At 40.5% G+C, this 17,605-nt stretch overlaps 1 protein-coding gene across 1 annotated transcript in view; it reads right to left on the bottom strand.

Moving 5' to 3' along the window:
* LOC147115026 (A-kinase anchor protein 7-like) overlaps positions 1-11,387 on the bottom strand; it is a 92,920-nt gene extending 81,533 nt beyond the window's left edge. Inside the window, exons 1-2 of the mRNA XM_085993269.1 lie at positions 10,472-11,387; positions 5,351-5,437 (exon numbers count right to left, since the gene is read on the bottom strand). Of these exons, the coding sequence (XP_085849395.1) occupies positions 5,351-5,437; positions 10,472-10,499 (115 nt within the window). The 5' untranslated portion in view covers positions 10,500-11,387. The remainder of the gene's footprint in view (positions 1-5,350; positions 5,438-10,471) is intronic.
* Positions 11,388-17,605: the final 6,218 nt, after the last annotated feature.

The following is a 17,605-nucleotide window of genomic DNA, read 5'->3' as shown; positions in this document are numbered from 1 at the left end:
CCACAGGAGAAGGCTGAGAAGGATCATCCATTTGACAATTCTGGGTCATGATGGTTGCAAACACTTCAGCCTTGTCTTCTGGACTCAAGTTGGACTCCACCATAATTGAGGATGGAGATGTTCATAGAGTTTCCTCCTCCCGTTAGAAAAAAGGAACACAAGAATTAGGAGCAGGAGCATGCCATACGACCCCTCGAGCCTGCTCCATCATTCAATAAGATCATGGCTGATCATCGACCTCAACTCTACATCCCCGCCCAATCTCCATGTCCCCAGATTCTCCTAGAGTCCAAAAATCTATTGCTCTCAACCTTGAATATACTCAACTATTCAGCATCCACAACCCTTTGCGGTAAAGAATTCCAAAGATTCACAACCGAGCGAAGAAATTCCTCCTCTTCTCAGTCTTAAATGGCCAACCCCTTATCCTGAGACTATGCTTCCTAGTTCTAGACTCTCCAGCCAGCAAAAACAACATCTCAGCCTCTACCCTGTCAATCACCTTCAGAATCTTTTATGTTTCAATGAGATCACCCCTCATTCTTCTAAACTCGAGTGTATAGGCCCAATCTACTCAATCTGAATGCGCGAAGCATTCGCAACAAAATAGATGAATAGCGCAGATAGAAATTAACAGGTTTGATCTAATAGCCAATATGAAGATGTGGTTGCAAAGTGGCCAAGGTTGGGAACTAAATATTCCAGGGTATTTAATTTTTAGAAGAGATAGGCAAAATGGAAAAGGAGGAGATGTAGTCCTGATAATAAAGGATAGGATAAAGACAGTAGAGAGAAAGGATCTTGGCTCCGAAAATCAAGAAGTAGAATCCGTTTAGGTGGAGCCAAGAAACAGCAAGGGGCAGAAAATATTAGTGGGAGTTGTTTACAGGCCCCCAAATAGTAGTTGTAATGTAGGGCAGAGTATAAATAAGGAAATTAGAGGCGCATGTAACAAGGGTAATACAGTAATCATGGGGGACTTTAATCTACATATAGACTGGGCAAACCAAAATTGCAGTAATAGTGTGGAGGACAAATTCCTGGAATGTATGCAAGACAGTTTACTGGGTCAGTACGTTGAGGGAACAAGCTATTTTAGATCTAGTATTGTGCAATGAGAAAGGGTTCATTAATAACCTTGTAGTAAAGGGGCCTTTAGGGAAGAGTGACCATAATATGATAGAATTTTATATTGAGTTTGAAAGTGATTTAGTTAAATCTGAAACTAGGGTCTTAAATCTAAACAAAGCAAACTACGTGGCTAAGGTAGATTGGGAAACGACATTAAAAGGTATGACGGTAGACAAGCAATGGCTAGCATTTAAAGAATTAATACATAATTTACAACAAATATACATTCCTTTAAGGCACAATAACCCCCACAGGAAAAGTGGTCCAACTGTGGCTAACAAGAGAAGTTAAAAAGATAGTATTAGATCAAAGGAAGAAGCTTATAATATTGCCAAAAAGAGTAGTAAGCCTGAGGATTGGGAGAATTTTAAAATTCAGCAAAGGAGGACCAAGAAATTGATAAAGAAAGGGAAAATAGAGTAAACTAGCAAGAATCATAAAAACAGACTGCAAAAGCTTCTATAGGTATATAAAAAGGAAGAGATTATATTGGGGAATAAGGAAATGGCAGAGAACTTGTGTGTCTGTCTTCAAGGAAGAAGACACAAACAGCCTCACGGAAATAGTGGAGAACCATTGGTCTAGCAAGAATGAGGAATTGAAAGAAATTAGTATTAGTAAAAAAAAAAGTACTGGAAAAATTAATGGGACTGAAAGCCGATAAATCCCCTGGACCTGATGACCTACATCCTAGGGTTTTGAAAGAGGTGGCTATAGAGCTAGAGGATGCATTGGTTGTTATTTTCCAAAATTCCATAGATTCGAGAATGGTTCCCGCGGATTGGAAGGTAGCAAATGTAACCCCGCTATTTAAGAAAGGAGGGAAGAGAGAAAACGGGGAACTACAGACCAGTTAGCCTGACATCAGTAGTAGAAAAAATGTTAGAATCGATTATTACGACATGGTAACAGGGCACTTAGAAAATAGTAATAGGATTGGGCAGAGTCATCACGAATTTATGAAAAGGAAATCATGTTTGACGAATCTGTTACGAGTTTTTTGAGGTTGTAACTAACAGAATAGATAAGGTGAACCAGTAGATGTGGTGTATTTGGAATTTCAGAAGGCATTCAATAAGGTGCCACACAAGAGGTTATTAAAAAAAAATTAGGGCTCATGGGATTGGGGGTAATATACTAGCATGGATTGAGGATTGGTTAACGGAGAGAAAACAGAGAATAGGAATAAACGAGTCATTTTCGGGTTGGCAGGCTGTAACTGTTGGGATCAGTGCTTGGGCCTCAGCTATTCACAATCTACATCAATGATTTGGATGAGGGGACCAAATGTAATATATCCAAGTTTGCTGATGATACAAAGCTGGGTGGGAATGTAAGTTGTGAGGAGGATGCAAGGAGGCTTCAAGGGGATATAGACAGGCTAAGTGAGTGGGAAAGAACATGGCAAATGGAATATAATGTGGAGACATGTGACGTTATCCACTTTGGTAGGAAAAATAGAAAAGCAGAGTATTTTTTAAATGGTGAGAGATTGGGAAATGTTGGTGTTCAGAGGGACCTGGGTGTCATGTACACGAATCACTGAAAGTTAATATGCAGGTACAGCAAGCAATTAAGAAAGCAAATGGTATGTAAAGATATCTTACTGCAATTATATAGGGCTCTGGTGAGACCACATCTGGAGTATCGTGTACAGTTTTGGTCTCCTTACCCAAGGAAGGGTATACTTACCACAGATGGGGTGCAACGAAGGTTCACTAGACTAGTTCCTGGGATGGGGAGATTGTCCTATGATGAGAGATTGAGTAGACTAGGCCCATATTCTCTAGGGTTTAGAAGAATGAGAGGTGATCTCATTGAAACATACAAAATTCTTACAGGGCTTGACAGGGTAGATATTTCCCCAGGCTCGGGAGTCCAGAACCAGGGGTCGCAGTCTCAGAATAAGGGGTCGGCCAATTAGGACTGAGATGAGGAGAAATTTCTTCACTCAAAGGGTGGTGAATCTTTGGAATTCTCTACCCCAGAGGGCTGTGGAGGCTCAGTCGTTGAGTATATTCAAGACAGAGATTGATAGATTTTTGAATATTAAGGGAATCACGGGATATGGGAATAGTGCAGGAATGTGGAGATGAGGTAGAAGATCAGACATGACCATATTGAATGGTGGAGCAGGCTCAAAGGGCATACTCCTGCTTCTATTTCTTATATTCTTATGTACTCAAACCTCCTTGAGATAAAAGCCAACATGCCATTTACCTTCCGAATTGCATGCTAACTCTCTGTTTCCTGTACGGGGATGCCCAAATCTCTCTGAACATCAACATTTAATAGTTTCTCACCATTTAAAAAATATTCTGTTTTTCTATTCTTCTTACCAAAGTGAATAACCTCAGTTTCCCACATTATACTCAATCTACCACCTTATTGCTCACTTACTTAACCTGTCCATATCCCTTTACAGGCTCTTTGTGTCCTCTTCACAGCTTATTTTCCCACCTAGCTTTGTATCATCAGAAAACTTGGATACACGACATTTGGTCCCTTTATCAAGGTCAATAATATAAATTGTAAATAGCTGCGGCCCAAGCACTGATCCTTGCGGCATCCCACTAGTTACAGCCTGCCAACCTGAAAATGATCCATTTATCCCTACTCTGTTTTCTGTCCATTAACCAATCCTCTATGCCAATATATTACCCACAACCCCATGAGCCCTTATCTTGCGTAACAATCTTTTATGTGGCACCTTATCGAATGCTTTTTGAAAATCCAAATATACTACATCCACTGGTTCCCCTTTATCTACCCCGATAGTTACATCCTCAAAAAACGCAAATAAATTTTTTAAACACAATTTCCCTTTCATAAAGCCGTGTTGACTCTGCCTAATCATATTATGATTTTCTAAGTGCCCTAGTAACACTTCCTTAATAATGGATTTCAGCATTTTCCCCAACAACTGATGTCAGGCTAACTGGCCTATAGTTTCCTGTTTTCTCTCTCCCTCCTTTATTGAATAGCGAGGTTATATTTGATACCTTCCAATCTGCTGGGACCATTATAGAAGCTAGGAAATTTTGGAAGATCAAAACCAATGGATCCAATATCTCTGCAGCCAACCAATGAATCCACTATAACAACAGAAAATGCTGGAAAAACTCAGCAGGCCAGGCAACATCCGTGGAGAGAAAATAGAGTCAACGTTTCGGGTGAAAACCCTTTGTCAAGATTAAAGAAGCACAGGAAATGAAATAGATTAAGAGGCCAGGCTGGGAGAGAACAAAAGAGAAGAGACATTAAGAGGTATTCAAAACGATACCTGATCAAACACGAGAAGGGAAACTGAAAGTAATGAAGATAAACAGGGTTGAAGAGCCAAACGGAGATCCCATCGAAGAGAAGAGCAGAACTTCTTCAAGGTAGGCATTGAATCCACTATCTGTGCAGCCAGGTGCTTAATTGTCTACCACCATTCACGACTGGATATAGCAGAGCTACAGAGCTTTGACTTGAGCAACTGGTTGTGGAATCGCTTAGCTTTAATTATGCGTACAGCTTTTGTTATTTAGCAAGCATGTAGTCCTGTGTTGTAGTTTCATCAGGTTGACACCTCATTTTTAGTTATGCCTGATGCTGCTCCCAGCAAGCTTTTCTACACTCCTCATTGAACCCGGGTTGGTCATCTGGCTTGATGGTAATGCAGGAGCGAGGGATATGCCGGGCCATGAGGTTACAGATTATGGTGGTATACAGTTCTGCTGCTGTTGATGGCCCAAAGCACCTCATGGATGCCAAATTTTGAGCTGCTAAATCTGTTCTTAATCTATCCCACTCCGCATGGTGGTAGTGTCACACGACACAATGGATGGTCTCCTCCATGTGAAATACATTCTCTGCAAAATCTGCCTTCCTTAGATTGCTGCTAGGCTACTGTATAAAAGCTAGAATTTTACAGGATGATGAGCGAAAAAATTAAAAAAGACCAACTCTTCCAACGGGAAAATAAAATTGCATCTCTTGCCAGGTGATTATGATGAGAAATGGATGTGGCAAAATTATTGACCTAGAGCCTTCTGCTTGCCTCTTTTTCCCCTCCTTCAAGACATCAATTGTGCAGGTTATTGACCCAGTGCTTCCCTGCTTTAATATTTTAAGTCATCATCACCAATAACAGGTAAAAATCTTAAACATAATTATTTAAAAAATTCAACTATTCAGTTGAATCATACATTAGTGGAGTCCTTTCAAACCTCACCTTCAAATAGTTCCTTAATATCCGTCTCATAAAATGGCAATTCTGCAAGCTCCTCAAAAGTCCTCGAGCAGACTTGAAAGAATTCACCTAGAAGAGCAAAAATTCTTGCTTTAAATCATATATAACTGTTTCACAGAATATTGTCCCAAAAAGCAATTTCCCATTTCAATGGGATAAAGGATACATGCACAAAATCAGTAATTTCAAATGAAAACAAATGTTTTCTCTACAGTAGACTATGAATGGCACTCAGCAGAAGCAGTTGACATTCCTTTAAAAAACAATTGGACAGTTACCTGGTAATGATGTGAGTCAGTGCTCAATTTAGAATCATAGAAATTTATGGCACATTGTGTCTGTGCCGGGCGAAAAAGAGCTATCCAGCCTAATCGCACTTTCCAGCTCCTGGTCTGTAGCCTTGCAGGTTATGACACTTCAAGTGCACATCCAAGTACTTTTTAAATGCGATGAGGGTTTTTGCCTCTACCACCCTTTCAGGCAGTGAGTTCCAGACCACCACCCACCTCTGGGTGAAAAAAGTCCTCTTCAACTGTCCTCTAATCCTTCTACCAATTACTTTAAATCTATGCCCCCTGGTTATTTACCTCTCTGCTTTCTTTCTCTTTGCTAGGGGAAATAGGTCCTTCCTATCCACTCTATCTAGGCTCCTCATAACTTTATACACCTCAATCAAGTCTCCCCTCAGCCTCCTCTGTTCCAAAGAAAGCAGCCCCAGCCTATCCAATCTTTCCTCATAGCTAAACTTCTCCAGTCCTGGCAACATCCTCGTAAATCTCCTCTGTATCCTCTCCAGTGCAATTACATCTTTTCTGTAATGTGATGACCAGAATTGTACACATTACTCGAGCTGTGGCCTAACTAGTGTTTTATACAGTTCAAGCATAACCTCCCTGCTCTTGTATTCTATGCCTCGGCTAACAAAGGAAAGTATCCTGTATGCCTTCTTAGCCACCTTATCTACCTGTCCTGCTACCTTCAGGAATCTGTGGACATGCACTCCAAGGGCCCTCTGTTCCTCTACACTTCTCAGTATCCTACCATTTATTATGTATTTCCTTGCCTTTTTAGCCCTCTCCAAATGCATTACCTCACACTTCTCCAGATTTAATTCAATTTGCCACTTTTCTGCCCACCCACCAGTCCATTGATACCTCCCTGCAGTTTACAGCTTTCTTCCTCACCATCAACTACACGGCCAAGTTTGTGAACTTCTTAATCACGGCTCCTACATTAAAATCTAAATCATTGATATATACCACAAGGGACATAGTACTGAGCCCTGTGGAACCCAACTGGAAACAACCTTCCAGTCATAAAAACACACGTCGACCATTACCCTATGCTTCCTGCCACTGAGCTAATTTTGGATCCAACTTGCCACTTTCCCTTGGATCCCATGGGCTTTTACTTTTCTGACCAGTCTGACCTTGTCAAAGGCCTTGTAGACTGCATAAATCGCGCTACCCTCATCGACTCTCCTTGTAACCGCCTCAAAAACTTCAATCAAGTTAGCCCGATACGACCTTCCCTTTACAAATCCATGCTGACTGTCCTTGATTAATCCGTGCCTTAATAAATGACGATTAATACAGTCACTCAGAATTTTTTCCAATAATTTGCTGAGGTAAGGCTGACTGGCCTGTAAATTACTTGTCTATCCCTTTTTCCTTTTTTAAACAATGGTACAACGTTATCAGTCTGTCCTCTGGCACCACACCTGTAGCCAGAGAGGATTGGCAAATGATGGTCAGAGCCTCTGTTATTTCCCCCTTGCTTCTCTTAACAGCCTGGGATACATTTCATCCGAGCCTGACGATTTACCTATTTTCAAAGATGCTAAACCCTTTAATATTTCCTCTCTCACTATGTTTATCTCATCTAATATTTCATACTCTTCCTCCTTAACTACAATACCTACATATTTGCTCTTCTATCTCCCCCTGACTATTTGGGAGTCTATAGTACACTCCCAGCAGTGTGACTGCCCCTTTTTTGTTCTTCAGTTCAACCAATATGGCCTCATTTGATGATCCTTCTAACATACCAGCCCTTCTGATGGCTGTAACTGTTTCTTAACCAATATTGCAACGCACCCCCCCCCCACCCGCCTTTTTTATCCCCCTCTCTATCTTGTCTGAAAACCCTGTAACCAGGAATGTTGAGCTGCTATTCCTGCCCTTCTTTCAACCATGTTTCAGTAATAGCTATGGTATCATACTTCCACATGTCTATCTGTGCCCTCAGCACATCTGCCTTATTCACTAGACTCTTTGCATTGAAGTATATACCATATTATAAGCACTGCCAACCCCACCCCCCACTATTTTCTAGCCTTTGTTTCCTCTGCCTTCCAAACTCACTTAGTAATTTTCTGCTTTCCATTTCCAGCTTTACTTTTCTCCCTTCTGAATCTACGCTCAGGTTCCCATCCCCCTCCCCAAAAGCACTAGCAAACCTCCCTGCGACTTGTACAGCTCCCACCTCCGCCAGAACTTCCCCCTCCCGCCCTGTACAGCTGAGCCACCCATGGTGCCATGGCCAATATGTACAGGCATAGGTTACAAGATACTCTTAACTTGCATTTTATTTGTAGGGTTGGGAGTGGGGGGGGGGGCGGCGCAGGGGGCACTCTTCCACCTGGGGTTTTTATTACCCCCAGCACACACATTACAGATGTAAATCAGGTCAGCTTTTAATCTCACTAGCCTCTAGTCTTATGAAAAATATGTGGGTATATATATGTGTCATAATTGTCTCACAATTTGAAATGCAATTACATGAACATGGAAGGAGGACGTCAGTAAGAACACTACATCTTGGATTGGCAGCCAGATTGACTTCCTGACCAGAAAGGAAAAATGGCAGGCGAGAGGGGAAAAAACACAGATTAAGCTATTTGCCCCATGTCTCCACAGTTTTCTTGCTTCATATTTTATGACAGGCCTGTAATCGCTCCCAATCTTATTTATAATACAGTATTGGGGAAGCCTCTAATGCAAACTTCATAGTGTAGTGTGAGCACGGTTTGAGCTTTGAACAAGAGGCCCATTATTTTTTTTAAACTTCTGAGATAAGGAGGGAATTGAGAGGTTAAAGCCTTCATTCTCAACCCTGCTCCTCCCATAACACTCCAGAGCTTTCCCTTCACTCCCTCCTGTCTCATAGCACCAACTCCAAGTGATGACACCTTTCCATCCATTGCCTACCTTCTATTACCACGATAACAACCATGACTGGGGAACCAGCTTGAAGTTCTTTTAAATATTGCAGCATTTTTACCCAGACCTAAAGTGCAGGAAGCACCTAAAACATCTTATACCCCAGCCCTGGTCACAGCTGCGGATGTGGCTAGACCACATACCAGCAACTCTCCTCCCACTGTTCCCACCCACCAGACTCCAATAGCACATCACCATTCCCATTCTCTCAAACCTAAAGACCACTATTCTACTACAGCCCAACATCTTTTCCCACCATTTATATACTCTAGAACCTCATTTCAGTAAGCCAATATTCCTACACTTCAACATCCCTTTGTGTTCTCCGACATCTAGATCACCTCCCAACACTACTAACAGTGATTACACTTCAAAAGTACTTAATTGGCTGTAAAGTGCTTTGGGATGTCCTGTGATATATAAATACAAGTCTTTCTTTCTTTCTTACTAAATCCAAATCATCCTTTATCCCACTCCATCCCCAATACTTCAACAAATATTACCTGCAACATCTTTCCGACTATCTTCCTCTGAATCGGAAACAAATTGTGTAGTGAAATTTTAAAAAAAAGAAACGATGCCACTTCAACAGCAGAAGACTCACCCACAGGTGACACACCAACCAACTGTTCTTCAGTGTCATTTTAAAGCTGGTGTTCCAGAATAATGCTGATCACATAGTCAGTTAATATCAGGAACTTTGGGGCAGGGAAAAAGAAAACAAATTTTAAAAAAGCACAGAGACCTAATCCTGGGCACTTTCCTACAGAATAGACTCAGCTAATATCTCCATAGAGCTGGCAGCCGAGCCCAACCTTTAGAAATGGCCACTGAAAGTTATTGGTTAGACAGTCTCCAAATGAAGCAGCTCTTGAACTGATCAAAGGATCTGTGATTCAAGGCTTGACTGGCAAATAGCATTTCTGCCTTTCTGAATTAGAAGCAATATATAAAAGATTATGAATGGGAGTACTGCCCTGGTGGGCTTCAGTTGCACTACACAATTTGCTTCAGTTACATGGATCAGACAAAGATGAATTAAAATTTGAATTATTTTAACAACAAACAACACTTTCTTATTTTGTTCAAGGCATGCTGTGGTCAGCTCATATGTTTCTATAATTACCACTGCTCTTCAGTACCGCTTGCCTTTAATGCGCTGACTCTCAATTATGGAAAACAAGGTTTCTAATAGAGGTTAGCCAACTAATCACTACAATGTTTAGTCATTATAACATTAATTTTATGGGGTCATGAATCAGAGGATAGCTCCACTCCGGAGAAAGATTTACTTCAAACATGTGTCTCAAATACACAAGTTAACCAATAAAACACAACCAATAAACACTAAATGGTGCAACTTTAAAAGCAGTGAGATTTACAGGTTCAGCTTTATAAACACTTACAATACATAAACATTTAAAAGTTTGAGGACAAGTTGGCAAAGATTTTTTTTTAACATATAGAATCCTAGGTTTCATAAACAGGGGCATACGCACAAAAGTAGAGGCAATGCTAAACCTATACAAATCATTGGTTAGGCCAGTTAGAATATTGTATCCAGGTTTAAACACTACACTTTAGGAAAGAAATCAAGGCTACCGCGAGCGTGCAGAGGAGAGCCACTAAAATGATATAAGGGGTAAAGGCTACAGGTGTGAGAGAGGTTAGAAAAACGGGCTTTTTCATTAGACAGAGGCAGTTAAGGAGAATTGATAGAAATGTTCAAAATTTACAGCTTTAATAAGGTAAATAGGGGGGGAAAACCTACTTCTACTGGTCAACAACCAGAGGACATTTACGATAGTTACTGAAAACACAAAGGGAGAGGTTAGGATATGGTTTTTATTGCAGAGGGCAGAGAGGACATGGAATTTCTCACCAGAAACACTTATATCGGCAGAATCCATAATGGTTTTTAAAAGGGAAGTACATAAACAGCTGAAAAAAGAAAAAAAAAGTGAGTATGGGGGAAAAAAAAATAACTGAATAGCAGAGTCACCACGGGCTCAATGGGCCGACTGGCCTTCTGTGCGGTATAATTTTATGAAAGTATAACGTAAGCCAAACTTTGAATTTTCCCACCAAAGTGTAGAAATTCTTCGAGATTTTCTAAGTTATATGGCGTTACGGAATACAGTTCTATCATTAACAGGTTGCCATCCAACAGCAGAAACGTCAAACCTCCAACAAGAGCCACGTGTGGGTGCTGAATTGCCCCAATTCTCAACATACACGAGTGAATGTTACCCCGTGACTCACTTGGTCGCTGCTGCTTTCAATTGGACACTTTTAGCGCCCGATCCAAATCTCCGTCTCCTACTTCGATGATCACGCCTACCATTTGAATTGCATTGGACCCAAATTATGACGAAGAATTGCTAGCAATAATATATCTTCAGCAGAAGAGATGTTTATATTCCAGAAACATGTTTGTATTTGTATAATAATACCACCATATACGTATCAATTATTATACCTCGCCGAGTGCTGAGCTTAGGACCGGTGCTGCTGAGCCCTGCACCTTTTTACAGGCACCAATTCAAAACTGGTAACCCATGTTCGACATTGATGCTTCATGGGTTTAAATGGTTTTCTGTTTCTTATCCGTGAATGTGATTTTTAGGTTTAATCGACGCTTTTTTATGCAAAATAGGTACCCCGGTTTATTCGTTATGTTGAAATAGGGAATTGTCACTTTAAATATCAAAGGAATTAGAAGTGCAATTGTGTCGGTTTAGTAGTCTTTTTCGTCGTTCCAGAATTGGTTGCTATTTACACCTGGGAATACGGAACAAGGGCGATTGTGCATTGATGCAGAACCTCTCTGACTGGCGACAGTTCTTGTGTGCCTGGTATGAAATTTAGATGTGCAGCTGAAGTGTTAACAACTGTTGTGATCCATTGCAGTCATACCCTTAGCCGAACCACATTTCTCGGATGTTGTAGAATTGCTCTATGGCATGGATTAGAATATCCATATCCAGTCCACTGGCCTGTATAGCCCATTTTAATAGGCCTGGCACTGGGTAACTGGTCAGAAATCAGTACCACAAGGGCACCACTAATATAATAATCTAACCGGAGGCCCAATCAAATTGAAGGAAGTATTACATAAACTAAATCAGGAACTTGTTGTTGTAGTCTATTAAGCAATGAATGTTCTGCAGTGCCCACTGGTCATGGAAGGCCTCGAGCGTACCGGTGGACACCGCATGGTCCCTCTCCTTACGTATACAACTGCGAACGAGAGGTAAGCAGCCAGAGCGACGAGTCCCTCACATCCTGGACCGGTAGGTGGCTGTTTTGCTCAGGCTCAGGAGCAGACCCACAAGAAGGGCCTCTCACTCGTTCCCCCTCCCCCTCCCCCATACTGGGAGGCCAAAGATCAAGAGCATAGGACTAAAATGATGGAGCCAAAGGTTGAGGAGAAGCCCCCTTGAATAGGAGAATAGGGCATACCTCTCGCATGCCCATGGAAATGTGAAGCACAGTTTCTTCCAGGGCACAGAAATTGCATGTAACCTGGGTATCAGTGAAGTGGCTCGGTAGTATGTTAGATGCTATTGCTCCGTGCAACCCTGTCCACCCCAGGTCCCCAATAATGCAGGGAAGGATCCCTGTGTACACAGCCTTCCATTGGGGGCATCCACCTTTGATGGATGGCAAGGTGGTGCACCAAGGAGTGTTCGGACAAAAGATGAGAGTAAGGAAGTGGAGAGTGCAGGATGAACATATACAGGAAATTCTTCCGTGCAGAATGGAATTGCACAGAGGAATTTCCGAGAGACAGCTGTAAGGCGGAGGTTCGCAAGGGAGGTTTCGGGGCCTCACATCGATAAGAAATTCCATCTGAACAGAAGTACAATTAGATGGAATCACTCCACATGCTTGACTCTTCTCAATGCACCGAGTGGAATCAGGGCCTAGTGCAACTTTCAGCGCCTGGATGGCTTTGGCCTCAGGCCGGATGTAGCACCAGGACATCAGAGTGGTCAACACCTCTAGTGACATCCTGTACGTCCCTGACTCTGGTTACCTTCGCTTTGCCATCCACATATCACCAAAGTTGACAATGTGGAAGCGTGGATTGCCTCGTAGCAGCTCCAATAGAATGGTCACTACCTCTGGCGGGGAAGAGCGCCTGGAGGAAGCCATGTTCCAAACATTGATCAAATCCTGATAAAACATAGCCAACTCCTGCAAGGTCACATATATTCCATGTAGTTTTATGAAAAGAAACTGCCTGTCATAATTTAACTGCCCATGTATAGCTTTCGATTGTATTGAGCAAGTTTTAAAAAAAATGTTCCTGAGCTCTATTTCAGGTGGAGGACTTAAGGTATTAACGTTTTGCATGAAGAGCTGTGTAAAAAGTCATGATATCCTATTTTAATGTGGCAGTGTATGAAGTGTGGGACTTGTGTTAATTTAATTTGGGGATACACAATGATTTTTGTTTCAAATTTTAAAAAAAAAGACAATCTAGAACAAGTCTATGCCCACAGGAACTCTGGAATCGGAAGTAGAAAATCAAAATTTGCAGACGACACCAAATTGGGGAGTATAGTTAATACTGAGGAGGAGTGCGACAAAATACAAGACAGTAATAAACTTGCAGAATGGGCGTGTAAATGCCAAATACATTTCAATATAGATAAGTGTGAGGTGGTGCATTTTGGTAGCAGGAATAAGGAGGCCACATAATCCTTGGAAAATAAGAGTCTAAATTGAGTATAGGTGCAAAATGATCTAGGGGTACAGATACACAAAACACTAAAAGTAGCAACACAAGTTAATAAGGCCATTTAAATTTAAAAAACAAAGCACTGGGGTTTCATTGAGAGGAATAGAATTGAAAAGCAGGGAAGTTATGTTAAACTTATAGAACCTTGGTTAGATCACACTTGGAGTACTGTGCTCAGTTCTGGTCTCCATATTACAAAAAGGATATAGAGACACTGGACAAGGTGCAAAAAAGATTTACAAAGATGATACCAGAACTGAGAGGTTATAACTATCCGGAAAGACTGAAAAGGCTGGGGCTCTTTTCTGCAGAAAAGAGAAGGTTGAGCGGTGAACTGATAGAGGTCTTTAAAATTATGAAGAGGTTCAATAGGGTAGATGTAGAGAAGATGTTTCCACTTGTGGGGAATCCAAAATTAGGGGCCATAAATATAAGATAATCACCAATAAATCAAATAAGGAATTTGGAGAAACTTCTTTACTCAGAGAGTGGTTAGAATGTGGAACAATATGGAGTAGTTGAGGTGAATAGCATTGATGCATTTAAGGGGAAGCTAGATAAGTACATGAGGGAGAAAGGAATAGAAGGATATGTTAATAGGGTGAGATGAAGTAAGGAGGGAGGAGGCTCGTGTGGAGCATAAACACCGGCATAGACCTGTTGGGCTCAATGGCTGCTTCTGCGCTGTAAACTCTATGAACATTATAATCAACCCAACCACTAAAAACTATATCATAAAAATATATTCTTTCAATGAATCCATTTTATGAGAAATAAAATGCTTAAATGTGCACATTTCAACATTAAATGGATTTTAAAAACACCTTTAATAAACTCCACTATTTATTGTTTTTTTAACAAACTTTATCAACCGCAGCTGCCACCTCTTAAGCAATACTATTAATTTAATGCTATTTAAAAAAACACAATTTTTCCCCTCATGGCCTTGGTTTTACTTTATTCTTTTGAGGGTTTTTTTCCAAATTCAATTCCCTGTTTCTTTCTGGACACAGCAGTACCTAATAAACCAAACCAGAGACTACTGAAAGAAGTTCCCAACTGCTACTTCAGTGGACTAATTAACACTTTGTACTTCTCTTTGTACAAATGATTCCAAGTATTCATGTTGGATCATCTCTGGTTTCTAATAGTGGATTAAATTCCAAAGAACTTTCTGTTATTGTCTATCACATCTTCATCTCTATGGAAGCATTCTGTGGTTCCTGATCTGTTGCCAAGGAGCAGGAGTTTGTTATTACTTAATGGTTGTGAATAATTATGAAATTTTGCATTTGATGAACAATTTAAACTATAAGAGAATGGTTTTATTCATTCGGTATTCCTTACTTTAACAAAGTCTATTTTATTTCATTGTAATTGTACCTGGGTAGCACCTCCCTTCACAGGAGAGTTCATCTGCATGCCCCACATCTCAGAGTTACAATCTCTGCATTACATCGAGGAAAAATCTGGCTTAAAGTACAATTTAATTACAATATAGTGGTTACAATATGTATAATTAATTTGTAAACCAAGTATTTAATTTTTTCCATATTTTCTAGGCTTGTACATATAACAGATTCTCCCCCATACAAAGTTTACTATTTTGCTACTGAGCAGTGTTTTGAATGAAATGCTAAAAAATATATATTTTTTTGCATTTCTCATTCACTTGATTGTGTACCTTTTCTCCTGCCCATTCTTTAAGATCTTTCTTTAAAAGTAATACCTTTCACAAATATTCCTGTGATGTCAATGTTATATGTAACATGTCACACAGCATCAGAGATGGTATGGTTTGAAAATGTTTTTAAAAATAGAAGTAAATGTCAAGCCTTTGATGTAAAATCGTAGTTTACTGCAGTGGTGAAAATTGAAGGGCAAATCATAAGAATTGTGGAATGAGAAAAGGTTCCCATGACCATCAATTCCATTCCCGCCACAGACCATGTACTACTTGCCCACACTAACCCCTAAGGGAAGCAATAAGTACACTTCTAAGAAGATAATACTGACATTTCTCCCCAACAGGAGTCATTCACAGAATAAATAGAAAATCAAATCCTTTACCATGAATTACAAGCTTGCGCCAACACTGCTGATTAATAAAAAAATCATCCTTAGTCTGTTGGCAGATATCACTTCCCAATGTAACTGAACTAACAACCTGCAAAATATTTTGGGGGACAGGGCATACATTTAGGACTAAGTGATTGTTCTAGTTTTAGTTTAGCCAGTGCAGACATTACCTTTTGCCTGGTTATTACAAAACTGGCTCAGATTTCTAGCTCCTTGATTTAGTCATCCAAATATTTTTTTAAACTGCAAGTAAAATTATCAACGTTGCTATCACTTATATTCATATACAGCAACAGTTTAGTGAAAGGAATTACTCACCACATGCCTTCATGATGGCTCAGCTGGTTAAGTAAATAACATTTCAGCTTTGAGCTATCTGAAGTACCAATATAGCAAGGATAGCAATATCCCTGCTCACCAGGTTTCAGCTGAAGGTTACTAGCATTAATATTATTAAAAGATTGCATGGTCATTTCAGATCTGCCATCAATAGTTGTAAATATGTTGCTTCATTGCAGAAAAATCTAAATAATCAATATAATTAGGGGGAAAATCTTTTAATTCCATTACTTGGCTTGACAACAACACCGATTTGAGCATTTCCTACGGGTGATATATAATATTGTGCATCCACCATGAGTATTTAATTAGACTCTGCGCCTGCGAACCTAATGTAGTACACTGACCCTTAATTAGACATGGCACTGAAAGCCCATTTACACAGGAGCTCAAATTCAATTCATGATTATTGAATTCTATCTTCTCAGCAGTTGATTGTGCATTGACCCTGAAGCTGTACCTGCATTGACTGGTATCAAATTGCTGTCTGATATGTGCACGTGCTGTACAAGAAGAAAAAAGGCCAGCAGAGTTTTAAATTATTTGATTCTCTGTTGTTTTTGAACGACGAGTGTGAAAAACATATGTTCACTGTTTGCTCCATGTACTTTCAATTGGTCATTTTCTTTATCTTTACACAAGACTGAATTAACACATATAAATGAAGTATGAACAACAGAATTGGTAGGATGGTAAGAACAAAAATATACATTAAATTGCAAATAATACAGAAATTTACAACAGCAAAGTTTCTGTCAAGGCCATAATGTTGATGCAATTATCCACAATAATGTGCCATGGATGGCAAGGGCCTTGTACACAAGTGAACAGACATTCAGGAAGGAGATATGGAGAGGGGAGGTGATTGTTGATGAACTGGCAAAGTCCACGGGGTCAGTAGTGAGAGGGATGAGTGGGACAGGAAAGAGGTTGGCAAAAGTAGCCCCCAATGGGCACACTGGATGAAAAGGTTGATGAGAGAATAGGATGTGGCAGTTGGGGCTGCTGCTCATAAAGAGGCAGCAACAAATGCCTTGATGGGACTGTCGGAGAATGCCGAGAGTGGCATAGAGGGAAGCTGTGGGTTTATCCAAGAGCGAGTCAAGCTTGGGACGGTGGCAAGAGAGTAGGAAGGGTTGATGTCAGGCTTGGGGCGGGGGGACAAAGTAACCAAGCTTGGAGAAATGAAAGGAGGCATGACTGGGTAACAGGGAGGCAAGGACACAGACAAGAGGGCCGAAGAGTGGTAAGGAGGAGAGAAAGAAAAAGGGAGATAGAAGTATATGTGGTACAAGTGACAGGGGTGTGATAATATGGAGATTAATACAGAGGAAAACCAAAGAAGGTGGGTTGTTGGATGGATTAAGGTCGGAAAAAGAAGTAGAAATGGTTAAAAAAAAACCTTTAAAGACACCCACAAACTCCCAATAATGAGTAGATATCAAGTACTCTCCAATACTGCAGAGGTAATAAGGTCCTTTAAAGAAAAAACAGCAAGAAGACAAGAAGGGATAGCTTGAACTAAGACAATCTGTAGGCCATAAAGAGACTGTGGTTGTTGGGCATTCCTTGCACAAGAAAATAGATAGCCATGCGTGTTAGAAAGACAAGGCCCACAGAATGCTGAGCTGTTGACCTGGAGCTAGAGCAGTACACAATGAGGAAAAGTGAGAAGGGATACTGAAGGTGCCAGTGGTAGTACTCTATATAGGAGTAAACTACACACAAAAGGCACAGACATGAAAATTGCCTGAAAATTCAAAAATAGGGTTGCAAAATTGAGTTCTCTGGTATACTTCCAGTGTTTGGGAAAGGAGGAGTTCACTAATAAAATTAGGGATGTAAATAAAT

The sequence above is a fragment of the Somniosus microcephalus genome, chromosome 7 (assembly GCF_052327205.1).
Source record: "Somniosus microcephalus isolate GS21.2 chromosome 7, FLI_Smic_1.0, whole genome shotgun sequence".
NCBI lineage: Eukaryota > Metazoa > Chordata > Chondrichthyes > Squaliformes > Somniosidae > Somniosus > Somniosus microcephalus.
Note: the sequence above shows the minus strand (reverse complement) of the source record. Positions and strands in the feature narration are given on the sequence as shown.